General features: G+C 39.6%; 1 protein-coding gene across 1 annotated transcript in view; it reads left to right on the top strand.

The window, feature by feature from the left end:
* PCDH15 (protocadherin related 15) overlaps nucleotides 1-22241 on the top strand; it is a 448489-nt gene that overhangs the window by 198468 nt on the left and 227780 nt on the right. The window contains exons 9-10 of the mRNA XM_074924175.1: nucleotides 13923-14031; nucleotides 20812-20924. Coding sequence (XP_074780276.1) covers nucleotides 13923-14031; nucleotides 20812-20924 — 222 coding nt within the window. The remainder of the gene's footprint in view (nucleotides 1-13922; nucleotides 14032-20811; nucleotides 20925-22241) is intronic.

Raw genomic sequence — 22241 nt, 5'->3', positions numbered from 1 at the left:
AAAGCAACAACAAAGTGGTGATATAGAATTTGTAGCTGGCTCTAGGCACAAATCTCTACCTAGAATTATCTCTTGGCAGGGTGGCAGACTTTAATGAGAAAAGGACAGTGGTGGATAGAGTTTGGAAAAGTCAGGTGTTAAGTAGTTGCAGCTGACATTCCCATGCCTGAACTAGAGAAGTGCCCATTTAGTTGCAAGTACCAAAAAAAAAAACCCAACCAAAACCCCAAAAAACAGTAAAGAAAATGTAAATGTTTCTTCTCAAAGCTGACAAAGCTGAGGATGGTGGTCCATAGTGGTGTTTTGCTAACCCCAAATGTTAAAACTCCTTAGTATCAGCCTGAGTGATAGGAACGCTGCTTCACTCCATATTCAATACTTCCAAAATTTCCTCTCCTTTGAGAATTCTGACCTCGCTTGTTCCTCAGGGTGAGAAAATGGCTCTACCAAAGCAAAGTTCTCTGAAGGAAGATACTAAATGTGTAAATAAGAAAACAAACCAACATTATGGTAATAAAATCTATGTATAGAATCAATCAGTCAGGAGACAAGGGATCTGGGTGAAATACTGACCTATTCATTTCTTTTTTTGATTTAAATGAATTACTGTTTTGTTACAAGATTGTGTGTGTGTGTGTGTGTGTCTAGTTTCTTACAGTTTAATATAAGAAAGGTCCCACCAGTGGTACTGGTCATACTTCCCCAAAGGGTTCTCCCATGTCACAATTAGAAGTGTTGCCTTAAAAATTAATGATGTAGATATTTTTTTTGTTCTGTGAACCTGTCTGATTTTTGAGCCAAGGTAAACTTACAGCACCTCTGGCGGCTGTAGCAAGGAGCACTGTAGCATGACTCTATTTGGGTAAAGATCCTTATTCTGCACATCTTGAGCCTGCCACCAGATGATTTGTTTAGCTGTTCCCAAGCTGCTGGTTTGCAAGAGGCAGTGAGCAGTTGATCCTATGCACGTTCCATAACACACAGTTTTATAGACCTTTCACATGTTTCCTTGTCCTTTTTTTTCCGGCTGAGATTTACTTACTAAGTCTGTCTGTATTCGGGCTATGCCTGGCTTTTGATCGTACCTTTGATTGTAACTTCTCAAACCCTTTCTAGTATATTATATTGCCACTATTTTTTCTAAAGGCGTAGAGAAGCTGTCAGCCTCTTCTCCTTTACAGTATCAAGTAAGATTAAGTATTTGCAAACTCAGATAAAATTAGCAATTGTTGACACAGGTGATGACTTTATTCCTTTTTCCCCCTCTGTGAAAAATATGCATTTAAAAGAAAACAAAATGGGGTTAATATTTCATAGACTTTTGTATTGTAATGAAATTACTCTTAGAAAAAAAATCTAGTAGTGTTACACTGATCTTTAAATATTTTTTATTTTTTGTGAATCTATGCCAAGCAGAAATAGGGGAGCTTGTCTTGGGTTTTACAACTTGCTTTTCTGCAGCTATTCTCTTGGCTCATTCTGAATCCTGAATGGAAATAATGATAATAAGAGACCTGTCATCAACAATTTGAAAGATAATCAAGGAAATAGACTTCATACTTTGTATGAAAAAAAGTGTAATGTCAGAAAGGAAATGTTTCTTTTTCTTTAATCACAGTCATCACATTGGAACAGGTAGAACCTCCAGATTGAATTCTTGCTTTTGCCTGAATTGCACAGGAGATTATACCTGGGTGCCAAGGCAGGAGGCCCATTACATAATGCATTTTGTTTAGTCTCCAACACAGATGCTCTGTTGGAGACATTTCTTATAAAGCATGTCAGATACAGAAAAAGCAATTTAGTAAGCACTGTGATCAGATCCTGATGAAATTCAATTCTTTTTTGGACCTGCTGTTCCTGGAAGACATCATTGATAAAAATAGTCTCTATTTTCCTCTTCGCTCTGATTCATTATGCTATCTTGCTGCTCTTTCAAAATATTTTATTTCCCCTCAAAGGTGGCTTGTTTTTTACAAATAAATGAAAGGAATTGTGGTTTTTGACAGTTTACTCTGTTAACAACATGAGCTGTCAGAATATCTGAATTTTAAAGTTTTCATTTTAGTAAACTGCATAAACATTGGACACAACAGAAAACTAAGAACACAGCAACCATGGATTATATTGAACAATCAAGTAAGGTGCTAAAAGCTATTTGACAATTATGGTGCTGAATTTAGTAAGTAGGTCCCTTTTTAATAATCAATCTCCTGTCTTAGTTTTTCCCCTCAGTTAGTAAAACACTTTCTGATCCCCAGAGAAGACATGAAAGGTTAGTTCACACAGGTCGACTGCCTAAATGATCTGGTGTTGTTTTTTTATGAGTGGTTTTTATAAATGGAGGTGAACTTCTTAAAAATAAGTAAATAAATAAATAAGATTTATTTTAAACTTGCATATCAACCCCCATTATTACTATTTTCTTCATATACATATGTTTGAACTGAAAAATTTTTAACAATGATTTCATAATACAGTTTTACTGTCTGCTGTTAATAGTTACTTTCCCTTGGGTGGACTGTTCTTGTTTTACTAGTGGATAAAAATGTCCTTTCACCAAAATGCTACGGAGCAAAGCTAATCTCCAGGAAAGCTGCTCAATGCTGCTCATATTTCATTTCCATATCAAGTGTGGACATCTTGCACAGTCTGGTTGGGCTCTGCGACATCATCTGGTGTTAAGAAGTATTGTTTTAACAGCGCCTGAACCTTCAGATGGATGGTACAGTGTTGCAAACGAGTAAGAAGTATTGATTAGGTGAATTGGCTGCAAATCTCTAGGGTTGAGAAACGTAGATTTCGAAGGAGCTGGTTTCCTCATGTAGGTTTGCCCTTTCTCGGGGAGCAGTTTCAAGGCACAGAATTTTTACTATATTTGATGAGAACAATTTTCTGCAGAGGATTTACTCTCCATTCTCTGTCCCAGCTTCACTGTGTGTTTTAAATCTGTGCCTGGGGTTTTCTTCCTCTCTCTTTGTATTGGCTTTCAGTTGAGATCTTAGCCCAAAAGTCTGGTGTTCTGTATGTTGTCAAAGGAGAGTCAGAAGATCCCATTCACCCTGTATAACTTTGTATTGCGTTAGCTCTCAAAGAGCAGCATAGGGAATTGTGCACACTCCTGATGTGGGGCACTGCTGCTGCTCCCGGTGTTTGCTCACTGATCAAAGGGAGCGTCTGCAGGGACTTGTAGCTAGCAGTAGGAAAGCGAGACGGGAGGGAAAATGGTGAGATCCTGCAAATAGGTTTGACATGATGTACTCAATCTGACTAATGACAAATTTTTGGCAGCATCTTCAGCTGAATGTACTTTTCTAGGGTGTTTCTTGCTTTTTGGATTTACTTCACTTGTGGCTGGATGTCTGTTAAAATATTTTCTGCATTTTACTGACATGCAAGTAAGTACTTTATGATGGATGTGTGTTCATTAGTGTTTTGTCACAGCTCTTGTTGTACTGGCAAAGCATCTGAAGCAGCAGCAAGAAATGATGTTGGAATGGTTTTGCAATTCTTCCCGCTGTTTTAGTACTGTGTGTTGGCAATAGTGTAGGCATTTCTGCACAGCATGGATATAACTTAGCTAATTTCCGATTTACAGATTGTATTCTAACCTCACGTGTTTCTCAAGAAAGCACAAGGACAAGCAGGGTAACCATAATGATTCATCAATTCATCAAATTTTGTTGGTTTAATATTGTAGGGCTCCTTTTGGAGGGGTTTTAGAGATGTCACCACGGATTAATGTATGTTGCTTTCCTAATATTTTCTATCAGGCAAAAAGCTTCTCACCCTTGTTTGACTAGAGATGAGAGTTCTGCTGTCTTGACCAGTAAATACATCAGCCAAGCTATGAGTGTGATGTGCATTGAAGGCCTCCAGGCTTTATTTGAAGTCCACTGGTCACAGTTATAGCTTCCTAACTGGGAAAACTGAAAAAGTAATACTTTTCAGAGTTTAAAATGCTAGGGTAAAGTGTCTTGTGTTAACTAATTGTGCTAATATTCACCACCCCGTTCTGATAAAATACACATATGTATATTGCTTTACACTGGGAGAGAAACCCAAGAAAAACTGATGGTTAAATGCAATGCATTGTTTTCTTTTGGAATATATCGTGTTGTGAGTAAAAGTTATCATTCTGAAATACTCTACAATTCTCAGCACTTCCTAGAAAATAACATGATACACACCAAAACATGTGGGGAAAGAAAAGAATGTTGCATCTGTATGGTCATACGATATGGATGTTGCAAAGCATTATGTGCATCATCCTTAGTTTTGTTTAAAACAGTAGATTGTAAATTGTCAAACACAAGAAATAGCCTCTGTGTTTCAGTAATTTAATCCAGTTTGCCAAACTCTTCTTACATCTTTTAAGCTGACAGCAGAGGGGCGGGGAACTCTGGCCTTATATCCTTGAAAATCATTGAGCTGCCTAATTGGTACAGAATTCAGTTCCTTGTGTCCTTGGCTAGAAATTGGGATGGTTGTACAGACTCATGCCCACAGCTTGGAGAAAGAGGGGAGTTCTCAGGCATACAGGTCCCCAGCCTCGATTTCTGTAGTTGAACTGCACTTGGTGCTACCAATCAATAAAAACACTGGTGTTCCTTGGGGGTGTCAATGCGTGCCACTTGACACAGAGGCAGCACAAGGCCTTGGGGAGTGACTGATCATCTGGAAGTGGCATCAGGGAAGCAGGGGTTGCTTGCAGCTGGGAAAATGGGAGGGCAAGACATTGGCTTTGCTTGCAGTTGTTGATGGGAGATGCTTGTGAGGATGGCGGTGAGGGTAGGGAGGTGGGAGAGGGTTGCTGCTCTGATGCTTAGTAAATACGAAGACTGAGAAGAAGTAAAAGGGAGAAATAGTTGGAAACGTAGGGAAAAAGATGACTTTTTATACTCTGTTGCCAACTGATTGACATAATGTCATCCGTCTTCTAGTGTGGGAAGCAATCTCTGTTGCAAGGCTGTCAGTTAGGTTAGTGCAGATCAAAATACTTATTTGCCATCATATGAAAAAGTACCTTTCTTAACCTCCCCCCAAAATTAATGAATATTATAATCTGCTGAATCTGAATAAGTTAGACTGAACTAGTATTTAGGAATTAGGTATGCTCTTTTCATAATTGAATATATATTCTTATGTTCTCAGAGGAAAAATGCCTGGGGAGATGTTTCAGATTTTTTAATATTAGACAATTTATTGAATGCCTTACAGAAAATGCTTAACTGTTCAGCATTAATCATCTTATAAATATCCTCTATACCTCTGTGGAACAGATCGTATATGTATATACAAGTGCCTTAGAGCTCCTAGGACATTCGAATAGATAACACAGGGCTTACTAGGATTTAGGAAATTATTTTACAAGAATATCCATTTATTTGGTAAGACTGTGATTAAGGATAGGTTCTCACAGCCATGATAGTAATGCATCTATTGGGTAAAGGTCAGTTAACTCTGTGTCTGCCTAAGAAATGTCACCACAAACTGGCAGATTGAAATATTAATACAAGTGAACATTCCCTTTTTGGGTGGATTGCTGCTCAAGGCACTATGTTGTATCTTATTTTGGTCAACATGGAGTAATGCATATTTTCATGATGTTCCTCCTTTTTAAAATTTACTTTTTAGCAGTCTTTGTCTTAATAACTTAGTCTCCCATGTGAATTATTGGGTAGAAAATGTCTCGCTGTGTTTGAATACAGTAATAAATTCGGAAGATGTAGTTTCTGTCCCTTCTGTTAGTGGATTTCATGCAGGCTAATAGACATAGGAGCACTATGGGTGGGAAGCTTGCCTCGGTGAATCCAAACAAAAGGTTGGGAACTCTTCCTTTTCATATGGTTTTATCTTTTACAGCAGTTGGTAATGTTTACTTCTGCCTGCGTAGTGTCCCTGACCGCTGACTCCCAGGAGCATCTCAAGGCAGGCAGGTGGGAGCTGAAGTAGTTGTGAATCATCAAAGCATTATCACCCCAGTTTGTGAACCTATGGCTAGTTCATGGCCTGTTGTCTTCAATCATGTAAAAGACAGTTCGTATTAATAAATTACCTGCTCAAAACCAGTCAGTGTCCTAGTTTAGTTTCCTAGAACACAGTAATTTTTATGGTAATAAGAAAAAAAAAACAACCCAAAACTCCATGCAACACAAATCAAATCAAAAATCCACAAAACCCCCCAGCTCTGTGCAGAAAATCATGTTATTCTAACTCTAAAAATGTGCTATTTTCTCTCTTTACCTTCTTACCTTCCCTAGAGGAAGAAATTCTCCATAAATAGAAACAGTTGGAAAATTTAGCTTTGCATCCCAGGTAGACCATGGAAAAAATAGGAAAATCTTTATTTTAAAAGCAGAGCTATCCTCAGTATCAGCTGTTCAACAAGTATTATGGCCCCCTGTCTTTGAAAAAAAGTCTCTAAACTTGTAACTCGTAGCAGATACCAATGAGTGCTTTTCTCTTTTCTCATTTAATGCTTGGTAGTTGATAGAATCAGTGTCTTAACCGAGCGTATGGCCACTTGAATTCAGCATAACACTGTATGTGATACAGTGTGGGCAGCTAACTTGAAATCCTACACTGTTGTTGAGTCTTGCAGTTAGGTTCTGGTACTTCATGATTGTGCTTATAATAATTTAGTAACAAACAGACAATATCAGAGAATAGTGTTAGATGCAGGGAGAACTGAGTTACTGACCTGAAGGGTTTTAAGTCACTTAAAAGCTGCTATTTAATAATATGAAGTCACTATATTCTGGGGAGGTGTCTGGGTAAAACTATAGATATGCAGCATTAAGTTCAGCTTTCGCTCCTAAGAGATTGAACTGGTTTTTATTCCATTAATTTCAAGTATTTCTGACCTGCATGGCTTGAAAAATCAGGAAGACCACCTCCAAGTGAATATGAAAAGAAAGGAAAGCATTTCTGTTGGGAAGGTGTACAAATTACCTGAAGTTGTTCTTCTCTTGATTTATTAATCATTATTTAGCAAAAACGACACTCTGGATTTTTTGGCAGCATGCTGGTTTTGAACCATAAGCAGTGTTTTCCCAGAGTTGTAAGGTCCAAGCTGATATCTAATGAAGACTTTCCGCAGTGCTGAGAAGCAATATTTTACCCCCAAAAAGAGGATAAGAAAAATCTCAGGGGAGGAGAGGGGAGTTATAACTAAGGGAGGAGGAGGCAGCAGATGGCAGACATTTGAACAATCAGTCAAAAATGACCAGTTAAGTACAAAAAACCCCTTCAGTTTCAGTTTTTAATCAAATCGTTGGGTTGTTACATTTAACGTGACATTTTACCTGTCTTTCAATAGAAAGTCTGGCCGCCATGGACATCTTAAGATGTTTTAAATAAAATAATGTATACCCAAATCTTCAGAATATAAGTAACTTTAAAAATAGTCACTTTTGGTTTATTATGCTTGAAAGCACAATTTACATATTCTGCATCTCAGTTATGAATTTCCTTTTAACTGTTCCAAACTGTATTTCAGTCACCATGTGATGGTGAAAAAAACACATGTTTTTATGCACATGCCTAGGGATAGATACTGTTTGGATTATTGAATGCAGCTACAATTTTAAATTTATTAAGCTCCATGTTAATAAATAAATTAATTTAAAAATCAGTTGTTCCTTTTCCTCACTATCCTTAGTAGAAGCTTAAAACACTCTTGCATGAATGCATGCAGAGGCTTATGGCTTCCTTTCCAAGTTTTGGGACTAGTCAAAGTTTTGCAGTTTAAAGATCTTTTGTTGTAGATTTTTTTTTTTAACGTATTTTTTCAGGTAAGAAAAAGTAGGGAAATGTCTGCCTGTTGTTATTATTTTATTATCATCATGTTATTATCCTACTTAGATGTCTGTATTCTAGTCACGTGTCACCACTTGCAATAGAGATATCAAGAGTTTCACTGTGTTATGAAGGTGTGTATGCCAAAACAGAAAAGCAGGTGAAGAAGGAAACATCAGAGACAGTCTCAGATGTGGTGCTGGTAGTCAGTTCCCGAATAAAAGCAAAAAGAGTTTCTGTGGTTGAACTATGTTCAAAGATGTAAGCAGGAGTACTGGTGTCTAGAAGCTCAGTTTCTCTCCCCTCCAAGGAAATGTGGCTTTTGCCTTTCTACTGAAAGAACAGGATTGTTTAAACCAGACCTGGGTCCTTTATTGGTTTCTCTTCCAAACAGAAACAATCTGCAGCCAAATTTTGGCTAATCACACAGGTCAAAGTGAAAGACATCAAAAAAGCATAGCAAAGTAATGTAAGTGTTTGCCAGCTACACTAAATGCATTAAGACAAAGCATTTGAATGAATATTTGCTGTGTGTTTTTTTTCTTTTCTAGCCCTTTTGATATTCTAGCAGTAACTTCAGATAATTTCCAGTCTTCTTTCCCATCTTCTTTTCCCGTGGGAAACATGACAAACTCGATGATGATGCTGTTTGAAGTGTGGAGTGTCATTTGGTCGCTGGGGTTGTCGAATGGCACTGTTTTGTGACATTTGTGAATAAACATTTTCTTATTTTCTGATCATTTCATAATGATTTACAAGAGATCTTTTTATTGAAAAGAGCTGAGGGAAGGATTCCCAGTGCTCTGTCCTCACAGTCCCTAAGCCATCAAATCTTGTTTGTTTTCTTGTTTGAAAAGGAGGATAATTTTGACTTCTCGCCCTCCCAAACATAACTGAGAAGATTTCTCTGCATAAGAGTACTGAGAGTTTGGGTTGGTGTTCTTTTCAGAAAAGGACTGAATATATAAAAGGAAAATGTGAAAAAACTTGAGGCACTTCATTAAGTATGCTGCCTTCAGTGCTTAAAACTGCAGTCTTCTGACTCTCATCCTCTCTATTCTGAATAATTGAGTATAATCTGTAATTCTTACTGTGCTCTCCCCTGCATTTCTGAGGTCACATAGGAGAGACACGAGCAGCTCCAGTACTAGCATAGATCCCTGTGGATCTCCCCTCTCTCCCTGAGGGGAAGGCTTACACCTACTCTGCCTCACGTCTCTTAACCTAACTGTTTCTGGATACAGAGGTCTTCGCTCGTTTTCTGTTGAGGCCAAATTTCTTTACAGGTATGTGATGGTTTGACTCTGGCTAAATGCCAGGTATCCACCAAGCTGCTCTATCACTTCCCCCCCCCCCCCCCCCCCCCCCTTTGTTTTCTCAACAGGGCAAAGAGGGGAAAGAAGATAAACCAACCCTTGTGGGTAAAACAAAAGCAGTTTTAATAAAAGCAAAATGAAGCAAAGGTCCGTGCGCAGAAGCAAAAGCAAACAGATTTATTCTCTACTTCCCAAGGACAGGCGCTGTGGGGCCTTCTCAGGATCAGGGCTCCCATACACGCAGTGGTTGCCTCGGAGGACCAAGGGTGACCCCCCCCCTTCCTCCTTTCTCCCAGCTTTATCCTGAGCAGACGTCACAGGGTCTGGAATATCCCTTGGGTCGGTTCGGGTCAGCTGTCCTGGCTGTGTCCCCTCCCGAGATCTTGCCCACCCCGTCCCACTGGGGGAAATGTCAGAAAGAGCCTTGGTGCTGTGTAAGCCCTGCTCAGCAGCAGCCACCACACCAGGGTGCTGCCAACACCCTGCAGCTCCCAGCACAAACCACAGCACAATGGGGCTGCTGTAGGGGAAAACCAATTCCAGTTCAGCCAGACCCAGTACAGGGCATTTTGTAAGGGAGCGTGTCAAAGTTGGTTGGAAGTCTGCACATGACTTATCAAAGGGTTCTGTGGTATCTGGTGCCAGTGATTCCTACAGGGAGCCGCAGTAAGTTTGGAAAGTTGGGTTTCCCTTTGCAGAAAACCAAACTTTCCCTGGTGTGTTGTATTTATTTGTCTGTTTGCTCAGACTGTTATTTTATCATCTGCTAATTTTTCCTTGTACAAGCCTCAGGCTTCATGGTGGTATTCCCCTGGGTCACCCCAGGACCATTTTAATTTTGGTATTAACGTTTGCCACCTGCTGTTCCTCAGGTACCAAAGCACTTTTAACCAGGAAATTACACAGCACAGCAAGGTCATACAATTCACTCTTGCCTTTCTTTAGAAGCCCATCTGCTCTTGGCCTCGTGTTACACTTCATTTGGCTTGTTAAGTCCATAACGTCTGTGAATGCAATGATTTTTTGCACGACCTGCTAGGCATCCCACATGGAGAAGGTGCTGGCATGGGGACCCATCAGAGTCCTTTCATGGTGAACACAAAAGAAGGAAAAAAATAAATCAGGTTTTTGTGCTATTACCTCATTCTCTCTGAGCTTTTTTAAATTTTTTTTTTTTTTTTTTTCCTTGATCATCTCTTGGCCCTGCAGACTCCCTGGCAGGCTTCCTGTCACAGTTCTGTTTGAAGAAGGATTTATTTTTTTAAAATGTATTAATACTTGTGATAATGCTTGCAAGTTGGGATTGGGGTTCTTTTTTTTTGGCCTGCTTGATGGTGTATTCTGGAAGGCTATTAATACAAAAACCAATAACTAAGAGATCTCTTTCCTAATGGGGAAAAGTAAATACTGCATATTTTACCCTAGAACTGACAGGATTTCCTTGTTTGTTTGTTTTTTAATCACCTGCTTCTGCCAGAACTTGTGAACTCTTTTATGTTCCCCACTTGGAAGTGGCTGGTTTTTGAAGGCCGCCTGTTTATTCTGAGTAATCTTCCCTGCAGCGCTGTGTAACCATGCTGACTTGCCTTGCCCTCTCTCAAGCCTGTCTCACTAAAAACCCCATGTGCTTTTTCTTTGCCTCTAAGTGTCCTTAAGCCCCACAAGCATTCCCCTCTTTCAATAAGTTTTTTTCCTTCCTTTTAATGAGCTTCCATCCTTTCATGAAGCTCTCCTTTGAGGTTGAGAATGACAGTGATAGGGTTGGGTTGTTGGGGTTTTTTTGTCTTTTGTAAGGATGTTGGATCCAATACAAAACGGTGGCTGTCACAGACCCTGTTTTGTAATGTTTGCCCAGTCTGCAGAGCTGCAGGAGGCTCCACCTCCTCCACTTAAGTCAAGAGCCACTTTCTATCTGTGTGTGACCATGTCCTGGCTCTCAAAGGGCTGAGCAAAGCCTTATCATTCCTCTGAACCTCCTGGTGAGGACGGCAGTGGGTATTCTATTGGCATGGTCTACTGGTCTCTGCCAACACCTGCTAACTGTGGCAGAACAGTTCTGGGGGCAGGACTGGGTCCCTGTCCCATGGAGGTGGGCTCCGGGGAGCTGCCTGAGCCCTTACAGCTTTGCAGCTGAGCTGCGTCACATCAGCAAGACACGGGGGATGTTGGGAGCACCTGTTTGTGCTTTTACATTTTAAAGTTCCCAGGAAAGAAAAAAATATCCCTGTGCAGTAATCATAGTTATTACTACTATTGATCAAAGCGTGTTTTGACTACAAATTTTTTAAATAATGATTTTTCATAAAAAGTTTATGCACACCTTGTGAAATGTTCCTACATGTGCTTTTAAAAATTTGTTAACCTACTTAATGGCTGCTTCTTTGTGCAATTATGTTTTTGTATTTCTAATTTAAGTTTAAATAGAAAAGATACTTGCATTATCTATGGATTATTAAAACAATATGAAAGTACCTTTAGCTTTGCTTGAAGGCACATCAGCCTATTTAATTCAAAACAGCTTTAAATCACCCCTCAACATTTCAGCGGATTACGACTGATCTTGTTGCAGGATATCTTCTAGTTTATGAGCAGACCATTTCAGGGTAGTACAGTATTCAGAAAACCAACTTACATGGAATAAAAATGTAATGGATTTCACATTTCATTCTCTGTTTTCTTCTACTTCTTTGTTTTCTTATACAACTTGCCTCTGTTGAATTGATTGCTTTGGTTCTAAGGAATCAGTGTAATGGTGGCAGAACAGGGTAAAATATCTATCGCTCATGTAGCACCTGTTTAATTTCAAATGCAGTTTTTCTAAGTGCTGCTTTCAAGCTTCTCCTTGAATTTGAAAATTAAGCACATGTCCTTGCGATCCGAGTTATATATCTAACAATTATTATTTTAGTCTAGTTTCGGTGGTTGGGTACATCTGACAGCTCATTATTGACAAGGCTAGATCCATCGCTGTTACTCTAGCATAGCCTCAGCTTGGCCTGCAATATTGTAATGGTGAGTTTAAAACATAGCCAGTCTTAGCAAATGAGACTGTTTTTGTTGTGGGCATGTTTTAACTATGATGTAGATTTGTCTGAGAGTGCTTCAATTGATCTGTAAATTTAAAAATAGCATTTTAGTCTTGGACGGTTTTGTGCATAATCTTATCTCTCAGCATGTAACTTTTGTGCAGTCCTAAAGCATTTTAAAAATTCAAACATATGTCAAATATATCTTCTTCTTTCTTCCTTTATGCCTATTTTGAGCTTGTCTTCCTCATTACAGTTTTAAGAGTTTAATTTTTTAAAGAGTCGAAAGTGGAAACAGGCGTGTGACAAAGGACCTCGCCTGCTTGTTGGGAACTGTGGAAGAGGCCATGAACAGAGAGGCAGAGCGCGGAGGTACCAGTCCTGTGTTGGTAGGCAGATGTTCTGCTCCCAAAGATGAGAGCTGTGGAACCACATGTGGATGGAAGCCCTGGCTCATAAGTCTGGACGAGCTTCATCAGACCTCTGCAACCTGTGGGAGATGATTTTTGGGTGGGCAAACCGTAGGCAGAATAGCTTGTGTTATTGAAGATGATTATATGGCTGCGTATCCCAAAACCAGGAGGGGTTATTAACTCTCCCCTCTTGCAAACTACCTTGCACCCCTTCCTGTACTGGTCTCCTCCTCCCGCCTCACCTCTTTTCCCTCTAGATTTGTTGACAGGCATTGCTAAAGCTCTTGCAGATTTCGTCCAAATCTCAGCAGGAAGATTTCTAAAGGCTGTGCCAAAACTTGGCCAAGTGTGGACTTGTCTCATTCTTATTCCTATGTTGAATTTCAAGTTCCTTCTTGCAGAACATGGAGCGTTCAAGCTTTCCAAAGCAAAGGCTGCCAGGATTAGTCGTATGTGGAAAAAAGGCGTCTGGTTTTTCATAAAGGTTATTAAACATTTTTGCCAAGCAAGTAAAAGTTCCAAGAAGGGGATGGAAAAGAGTGGTGTGCATACATTGATGGAGTAGCTACATTTCTAGTTGATTAAGCAACCAAGGTTACTGAAGCTGTTCTTTTAGAGTTGGGAATGGCAACTCTGGGGTTACCGCTGGAGACTGTACTGGCATAAAACTTCAGAAAATATTAAAAGCAACAGTGAGGGCTAAGTGCTATTAGTAGGTTCAGGGGTGCTCTTAATTCGGTAGGTGAAGAATTGGGCATACAAATACTGAACAAGATGAAAGCCCGTGAATGCTTTTTCTGGCTTTCTGTTTCCATGTTTGGCATGCAAGACCACTTCTGAATAACGGTGTGAATTATTGCGGTGTCCATCCAAACTTTTCAAATGTACCTATCCTTGAAATGTCTGTACCTCGGCTTGAATTTCTTTAGCAGTATGTATTCATGTATCACAGCCAGTCTAGCTCCTAATGATTCTCAAATTCAATTTGTTTTTATTTCCTTTTTTAAAGCATTTGCTGTATTTCACTGCTATGATGATGTCTGAAATGTCTGATTCGAGGGACTATTTATAGAAGCATAGTAAAGCATTTGCTTGAAAATTTGTGAGCTTCCTTTCCTTGAAGATACTATTATACTGTAAGTTGTATCTCAAAGAAAGGGGATTGCTGTAGAAATACGTATGTTGCCTACTTAAATTTGATTTCAAAAGGGACTTGTGCTGTAAGTATTCTCTTACATATAAGGCTTTTTTCTCCTGTGATTTCAGCAAATATCCTTTTCGGTGAGATGTTGTTGTGTTACACCTAAAGATCTACCTACTGGCTTTCTAATTTTTCTTTTTCAAATCTATCTGATTTTTCATTTCAGGCACGTGTGAATCCCATCAGTGTCACTCCACCCATACAAGCCATAGATCAGGACCGAAACATCCAGCCTCCTTCTGATCGACCGGGCATCCTCTATTCCATCCTAGTTGGTTGGTGTCTGCTGCTCTTGCTATCACTCACAGTCAGTTGCTTTATTATGACCAGCCAGAAAAAGATTGACTGGGAGAGTGGAAACCTAATAAAAATTCACGTTTGAAATCATTGTTCTACCTATTTATGTTTAATTGCGATTTAGAAGCTTATTTTGGATGATTGCATTATTTATTATTATTTATTCAGATTAGATTCTGAATTGTCTGGTTTAGCGAATGGAGTAAGCCAAGCAAAAGGAGAGAGACTTGTTTGTGCTCGTAGCTGTGCTGCAATGCATTTTTCATTCCCAGGTGCAGAGGCTGTGCTGGCTTTGCGTGATGCTAAAGAAAGACAATTAGAGCAGGTTTCATTTCATAAATTTCTGGCACAAGTGCAACCTGAAGGGTCTTACTGCAGCACGTTTAATTTTGCTGCCTGTGAACTTTTGTGCTTTCCCTTGCAATTCGGGGTTGGTTTAGTTGACTGTGCTCTTTTCTGGCCAGAGAGGAATGCAGTTGTAGAAAGATTTCAGAGAACAGCCACATTGCTGGGGGATGTCTTGTATTCTGCTATATATATATATTTTTTTTTTACTGTGTTTGACATTTGTTTCCAATCGCTTAGCTTGTATGATTTGATAATGGAAAGGCCTAAGGCAGTGGTTCTCAGTTGCAGTCCTCCACCTGCCCTGCTCTTCTTGAAGTACAGAGACTGATGCTGTAGTAATTTCTGTGTCCTGTGACTAGCGTGGGCATGGAAAGTAGTTTGCTTTGTCGAATCACATCTTTTTCATGCTTGCTGTGTTAAACTGCAGCTACATGGCTTCCTCGTCCATGGAGAGGTGAAAGTAAAGATTTTAATGAGCAGATCACATTGTTTTGCTTGTCATTAAAAAAAAACCAAACAAAAACCTACCACCAAACCACTTACGTGTATTACAGTTCCGTTGTGAAAGGGGAAAAAGAGTCGGTTTGATGGTTTGATATGTCTGCCATTTTCAAAGCAGTTTTGAGAGGGTACAGGTGAATCCCTACCCCATCAGGTAGGATTGTACTGAATGTGCAAGTCCTGAGCTCTGTGTGCAAAATGCAGGTGTCTGAACCCACTCCGTGCTGACAGACCGGTCTTGAGGCATTTCCAGGGCTCTATTCCCAGGACCATGGCAAGGGACATGGCTGTGGAAGACTTCAGAGTCCTCTAAGAAAAGAAAACAAGTTTTTTTGGGTAGCTGATGAAGCAAGCTAGATTCCTTCAGGCTGGAACTGATTCAAACCTGGCAGACCAAGGGATGCATTGCTGTCAACTAGTCCTCTTCCAGCAAAACCGTTTTGTAAGGAAATTTGTAAATACTTGCAGAGTAAATATGATAGGTGTTTTTATGGTTGAAAATTGTCTTACCTATAAATTATGCTATTGAAATTTATGCCCTAGTGCAACGTTTAGTCCATTTTTTTTTAAGTTCTTTGCATAACTTGCAAAGTTCTTCAGGAATTAACTTATTACGAATTGTGTTTCACTAACTTGTGATATTTTTAATGTTTGAATGACTGTTTTGACCTCAAAAAGATGTATTATAGCAATTTGTGTTGGTTTGGGGGATTTTGTCAACTGAAAGGCTCTCTTCTTTTTTTTTTTTTTTTTATTCCTATGGTCTTCAAAAGGATTTCTTTTTAAATTTTAAGTCTGTCTTCATCTTTGCCAGTATGCAGTGCTATTTATATTTAGCCTTTACCTCAGAAAATATTAAAGTTTCACAAGAAACAGGGCTGCTATATGGATTTTTCCCTTGCTTTAGATCCAGACGTAGCTCTTCTTTATTTATATTTTTGGATATGTCTTTTTTTAAACACTAGAAGGTCTGAACTATGCCCATAGGATGAGAGAGTAAGCTACTTACTGATATGAGAATAATTATGAATTTGATTTGAGTCAGTTCTAATTTGGTTCTTCTTTTACCCTGCTTTCTTCCTCCCACTGCACACCTGTACAAGTCAAGTCCTGGCATCTGCTTTGGGCACTATGGATGTTATATATGAAATCTGTGTATCCTCAGTGTCTTTAGGATCTACTGTAAAGCCACAATTCTTTTAGTGGAGCCTGGCATCACTGCAGTGATAACTCACTCCTTGATGTGGCTTACTAGCTTCCTCCTTAAGTGCCCATAATGATCTCTGCCTGTATGCTTTCAAGCTAACTAGCCTTTCAGGTGTTCACGTAAATTACTCAATGCTGCTTTCACCAAATCTAGTGACCTTTCCCATGAGGACCATGCAAGTGAAGCTCTCCAGTTCCAACAACAACAGCTTCACCTGCAGTTCATTGAAAAGGAGTTAAGACTCACTCAATGAAGTAACGATAAATGCCCCTGGAAGTCTTCATACACATTCACCTTAGTATAGCACTGCTGAAGACTAAAGTAAGTTGAGGGTAAGGCACTTGAGGAATGGAGAAATAGCCCAGGTGGGCTACTATATCCCCTCATTTTTTGCTTTCCTTCTCATTCTGACCTCTCAAAGGATATATCAAGATGTCTGAAGGTACCTGTTCAAGTAGTTATGCACTGATACTGATAAAACAATGGAAGATTGAGTCTTAAATATTCTTGAGGATCATCCCAAGATAAGTTACAACATAGCACTACTGGGATTGTTGTTTTCTGTTTAAAGTATTGACTAAAGTGCGTGATGAAAGAACTACCTTCCAAAGTACAGTAAAGTGCTTCAGAAAAGAGGATTGAGCTGGGGCCATACTGTAATATTTTACTTCTTATAAAATGCCTGATATCTTTACATTTGGAGAGTGGTGTTTAGCAATCTTTTTTTTGTGGACTGTTTTTTCCAATTCTTGACTTTTCAAGAATGTTAGTGTATCTGGGTCATTGCAATAGACCCACGTATAGTGTCTGGCGTATGCAAGCGAGCCCTCTCCATTTACACATAGTGCATGTGCAATAAAAAGGGCGTAGAAGCCAGCTCACCTTCTCTCATTGGCAGTCTCACCCTATTTTTTTCCTTACTGCTAACTACATCACGGCCCTGTGCTACTCTTGTATTTACTGCTCACCCCTATTTGTAGGTTTTCCCTTAGCTATTTTTATTAGTAATTTTAAGGCTTTCTTTTCTCTGGGTCTGCTCCTTGGGAAAAGCCAATTTTTCCTTTACATCATCAGCTTCTGGTTTTGACCCTGGAACTGTCTCTGTGATTTATGCTGCCAATTTTGCACAACCGAGTGTTCTATTTGTTTGATATTTAAATGAAGAGCCAAATAACCCCCCAACAACATTTTGAGGGGGGTTCTCTCTCTGTGACCTCCCTGATACATTTGCCTGGCAGACAGCATGCCCCACAAAACCCCTCCTCTGGCTCCAAGAAAAGCAAACCTAAGAGTGCTCTTCACCTCTGGACATTGCCTTGTGCTGTAAGTTCATAAAGGTAGAAGAGATCACATTCCCTCCTGGGCTGTCAGCTCACTGCTTCTGTTGCCTGGGCCAAAAGAGTGTAACCAGAGGTTCGTTGAGCACTGAGTGCTCATTTTGGGTGCGAATGGTGTAATCTCATCTCCGCACACTGAAGCACAGAAAGGAAAACCCGTGCCACCCTTTATGTGCTGTCCTCCTTTCTCAAGGGCTTTATGGACCCACCGGTGCATGCTGGCCCATCACCTTCTGATACCCTAGGCCTCTTCAGACACACAGACCAGGACTTCTGAAGGCAGGAGACTTGGAGCTCATCCGTAGAGCTTTAGACCTCTCTGCTTTTCCTGGGTTACACTTTCTTTCAGATTGGACTCTCACGTGAGAGACTGGCAGTGTTAGGGGTGGTGTGAACAATCCTCTGACCAGTAGTGCTTGTCTGTAATATGCAAATGGTACATTTTGAAGACACATGGTTATAGCTGCAGTAGGAAATTCCTCCATTCTGGACACAGATCAGGCAACAGTGTGGACTGAGGGTTGCTCTGTTCTGGCAAAATTCTGTGTATGTAGAAGCAGATTTCTCTCTTCCAGGAAAACTTTACTTTCAGAATTCACAGCATCCTGGAGTTTGGACCCTTCCTGTGGTAGGCAGCAGCTGAGCAGGCATCATCAGTTAGGATTCAGGCAATCCAGCTGTATTACACTCTGTTTTTAACTTTCCTGATTGTCCTTCTTGCTGTCTTTTCCTCCTTGGTATTTTAGAGTTGGTTTTGTTTCTGTTTTTTGGGGTTTTGTTTGGTTTTGTTTTTTTCTTGGATTCTTTCCTGGCATCCTTACACAATACTACTTCATCTTCCCTGCTCTAGATCACTTTGTGGCTCCTACAGTTGTCTCTCTCCTCCCCTATGTACATGTTCTCCTTCAGGGGACTTCTTGTTTTCTACTTTCTTGGTGCTTTTGCATCTTGTCCTTCATTTCTTGATTTTTCATAGCTTCAGCATCAGCCTTTGTGATGTACAGCCTCTGAAGACTACAGCAATCTGTTATCTGCCAAAAGCCCGAAGCTGCTGCTGGATGCCTAGTGCTCTTAAAAAAAAAAACAAAAACAAAAACAAAAAACAAAACAAACAAATAAAAAAAAAAAAACAACAAAACCAACCAAACAAAAAAACCCCACAAACCAACAACCAACAAAAACCCAGCCAACAGAAAAACCCCCACAAACCAAAATAACCCCAGTTAATTAGGAGCTGGAATTAAAAGGTGGAGGGGAAAGGAGGGCAGGGAACTTGGAGCTAGAAACTCTGCATTTGTGGTGTTAGTGTAATAGCAAAAATAACCCGCAGTGGTTCTTCCTGTTACTACTCTCTGGGTCTATGTCATACACGTATACAGAGATGGTCACAGAACACGGACTGTGTATACATATATATATACACACACACTCTGTATATATATCTAGAAAATCATTGTCATTTGATGAGTAAAATCATTGTCATTTGATGAGTTGCAAACTAAATTATTGCACATGAGTTTGGACAATAACCTGTCTCCTGGGATAGCTGCTGCCTTTCTAAAAGCAGTTTCTAATCATTCTACTGGAAAGGTGAACAAATAGCAGCATCATGTATCAGAAAAGTGGTCTCTTTTTTTTGTGTTGAATCTTCTGCCCTGTAAGACTGGACTGAGGAATTGGCACAGCAGTATTTGTCCTGCTCTCATGGCTGCTTTAAGATATCATAACTGATGGGCTCAGAGGACTTACCGGGGCATTTATGCCATCAGCAAGGAGTGCTTTTTGCCTCTCAGCTGGTACACAGGACTATTCCTAGACCTAAAATGACTCAAGATCTTAGACTTGTAATCAGCATTTTGGTTTCCTCAGATACTTTTACTAATACTGATAAGCTGTAAGATGCCAGAGTTCATGCTGTTTCTAAACACTTTGGCTTTCTGAGCCCTGCTCTGTTCAGATTTTTGCTCTCGCATCTCCCCAGCTGAGAGTCAGGCAGGCTCAGGGAAAGTCAGATAGTTAAACCAAAACAGAGATGAGACAAAGAAACTGGAGAAGGTGGATACAGTTTTCTGCCACACAAACGAGGAGAGAACATTCTTTCATCTATTTTTTAGTAAAAAGTATAGCCTTTTTCCCTGACAGGCAAGAGACTGTTGCTGAACACTATCCCATATGCTTATTGCTTCATTCTGCCCTGGCAATTAATGCTCCACCTTTGCTACTTTTTTGAATACTTTCTTTAGGAATTATGTGGCTTGAAATCACTGTAGCTTAATTCTTTCCTCCTGTGTCAGACTATGCTGTTAGAGCCTTTTGGCTTGAGCACAGTAGCCTGGGAACGTTCTTGGGCTTCAGCTGCCTCGCTGGCCAGCCTAGGGGTCAGGCACAGCAAGGTCATGGCTGTCTCCATCCTTTGCACAGCTCTTGCTGAATCTCCAGGAGTTCACAAATCTGTTCAGGCTCTGACTGCTTCTGTTTTAACTGGTTTGAAGAGTATCCTGGAAACTCACAGCCATGAAGACACTATTTACTGCTGACAATAAACGGAAGCTGTTAGATGAGGCTTCATCTGGTGCTTCCTCCCTGATGAGAAACTTATTTTCTTAGCAGGATTTCTAAACTAACATATCTTTTGTTATTACTTATGTGTATGTTATTAATAATGCACTAAAGAACTTGACCATAGGTGCAACAGCAGGCTACAAGAACTAAGGTATTTAAGATGTGCATTTTAAATCGCCAATGTGAGCAATAACGTGGCTATCTTGAACTTAGTGGTGACATCTTTGTCACATCACCTCATTGTGTATTTTCTTTGTATAAATCGGTGCACTCAAAAAATGGTTCAGTGTTCTTTGCTTTGTGGCTGATGTCAGGGTATGCCCGGCGATACCTCAGGGGAAATGGATTTCAAAGCCAGAGAGAGAAAATCTCAGCGGTATGTGTTTAGCAAGTTGGGTTTCAGGAATGTGGTGGATTAGAAGTGGAAGATGATTTGATGTAAAAGTTCATTTCTCCATATGTCCTCTTATCTGATTAGATTTATATATATCTCCTGGAAGCTGAGAAGCAGAATTTCCACCAGCTGCAGGTGTGTTTGGGCTCCTGCTGTTATCAAGTACTTAGGGATTCCCAGTTGAAAAGAATCTTCATGGTTAGGGAGAGTAAGGAAATATAATCATAAAATTAAACACTTAATGCTAGTAGTATCCTTAAGCTCCATGTACACATGATGCAATATTTCATCCTTATAATAGCAGAATTAAGTTTTGTTCCTTTGATGACTAATGAGTAAAATAAATATATTGTTTAACTAAATCTTTCAGAAACAGTGTTTGTTCAAACCTCAATGTCTTTTTTTACAGGTACTCCTGAGGATTATCCACAGTACTTCCATATGAATATCACAACAGCTGTACTGACACTTCTAAAGCCAATAAATAGGGATTTACACCAGAAGTTTGACTTGGTTATTAAGGTAATTTTGTCTGAATTCATATTTCCATATGCTTTTGAAAACTGCTTAGTAAACAAAAAGCTCTAGAGAAAATGCAAGGTGGGCTTGTTTGTTTTTCCGACATTTTTCTTTTTTAGCCTGTCAGGCATCACTTAGCACAATCACAGGGAAGAAGGGCGTGAAGTAGTTTTGAAAAGGGAATGAGTCGTGGTAGAGTTCTAACATTTCATGTTATATTGATGTTGTATGAACAAGCTAAGTACCACTTGTACATTTGCTTTTTACAAACTCAGTTGTCCTGAGAATGCATTTGTTTTACATTTCACATTTTCTCCAGTTCACAACCCATGCTAGAGAATCATACAGATACAAATAATTGAGTACTGAATATTGGGAGCAAGGAGAGCAAAAACTCATCTCCACATCTTGTAGCAATTTTTGCGTGGGTTTTTTTTGTTGCTGTTGTTGTTCAGGGATGATTCAAAAATAAAGGAAGCTCACTCCAGAGCTATGCTACTGAATAAAAAGTGCTATTCTCATTCAGCTCCTAGTGCTGGGAAAAGGTATAAACCATATCTATGGGATTAGTCTTTTCAAATCCTACCACTGATGATGGGTTCCTTTTTCTTTTATATATACTGATTTGCCCTTAATTTTGCTGTCTGACTCGATAACAGTCTGCAGTTCTTCTTAACTGAGCCAAGTGATAGAACCACATATCAGTTAGTTGTGAAGAGTGTGTCTTTATAGAAAATCTCAAAATGTGTCTTCATCTGGTTACTGAGTCCCAGTTTTGCAAGTATAAAATATTTTCAGTGTTTGCTGCTTTCTTTGCCCATCTGAGGAATACGAGGAAAAGAATAGGAGGGGATGATAATCAGTATTTAATTGCTAAACTCGTTAAATATAGTAAGCTATTAATTTTACTTTCAGCAAAATTATACAAAGCCATAAGCTTTGCTGCAGGTGAAGTTTGCGTGAATGGACTGCAAAAGTCAGTTCAGCAAAGACAGTCTCTAATGAGAATAGAGCAGAATTACATTTGGTTGTTTTAGAGACAGTCTGGAGTTTGTCCCTAAAGATGTTGGCTAATGACAGAAAATTGTATAGGGTTTGCTGTATTTATCGGTAAGCAGAGGATCAAAAAGAGGAGAAAGGAATTGCAGTAGTCTGGTTTAAAGTAGTAGGTCACTTGTGTGTTTATCACTGTATTTCAGGTAGAATAAGGAGTGGGCTTTCCAAACTGCAGCGTGTTTTAACACAGGGATGTCATAAAGCTCTTGCTGTTTGTTAGTATTAATAATCTATTTCTAAATACAAAGGCTGCACTCATATGGT

Source organism: Athene noctua, chromosome 21, assembly GCF_965140245.1.
Source record: "Athene noctua chromosome 21, bAthNoc1.hap1.1, whole genome shotgun sequence".
NCBI lineage: Eukaryota > Metazoa > Chordata > Aves > Strigiformes > Strigidae > Athene > Athene noctua.
Note: the sequence above shows the minus strand (reverse complement) of the source record. Positions and strands in the feature narration are given on the sequence as shown.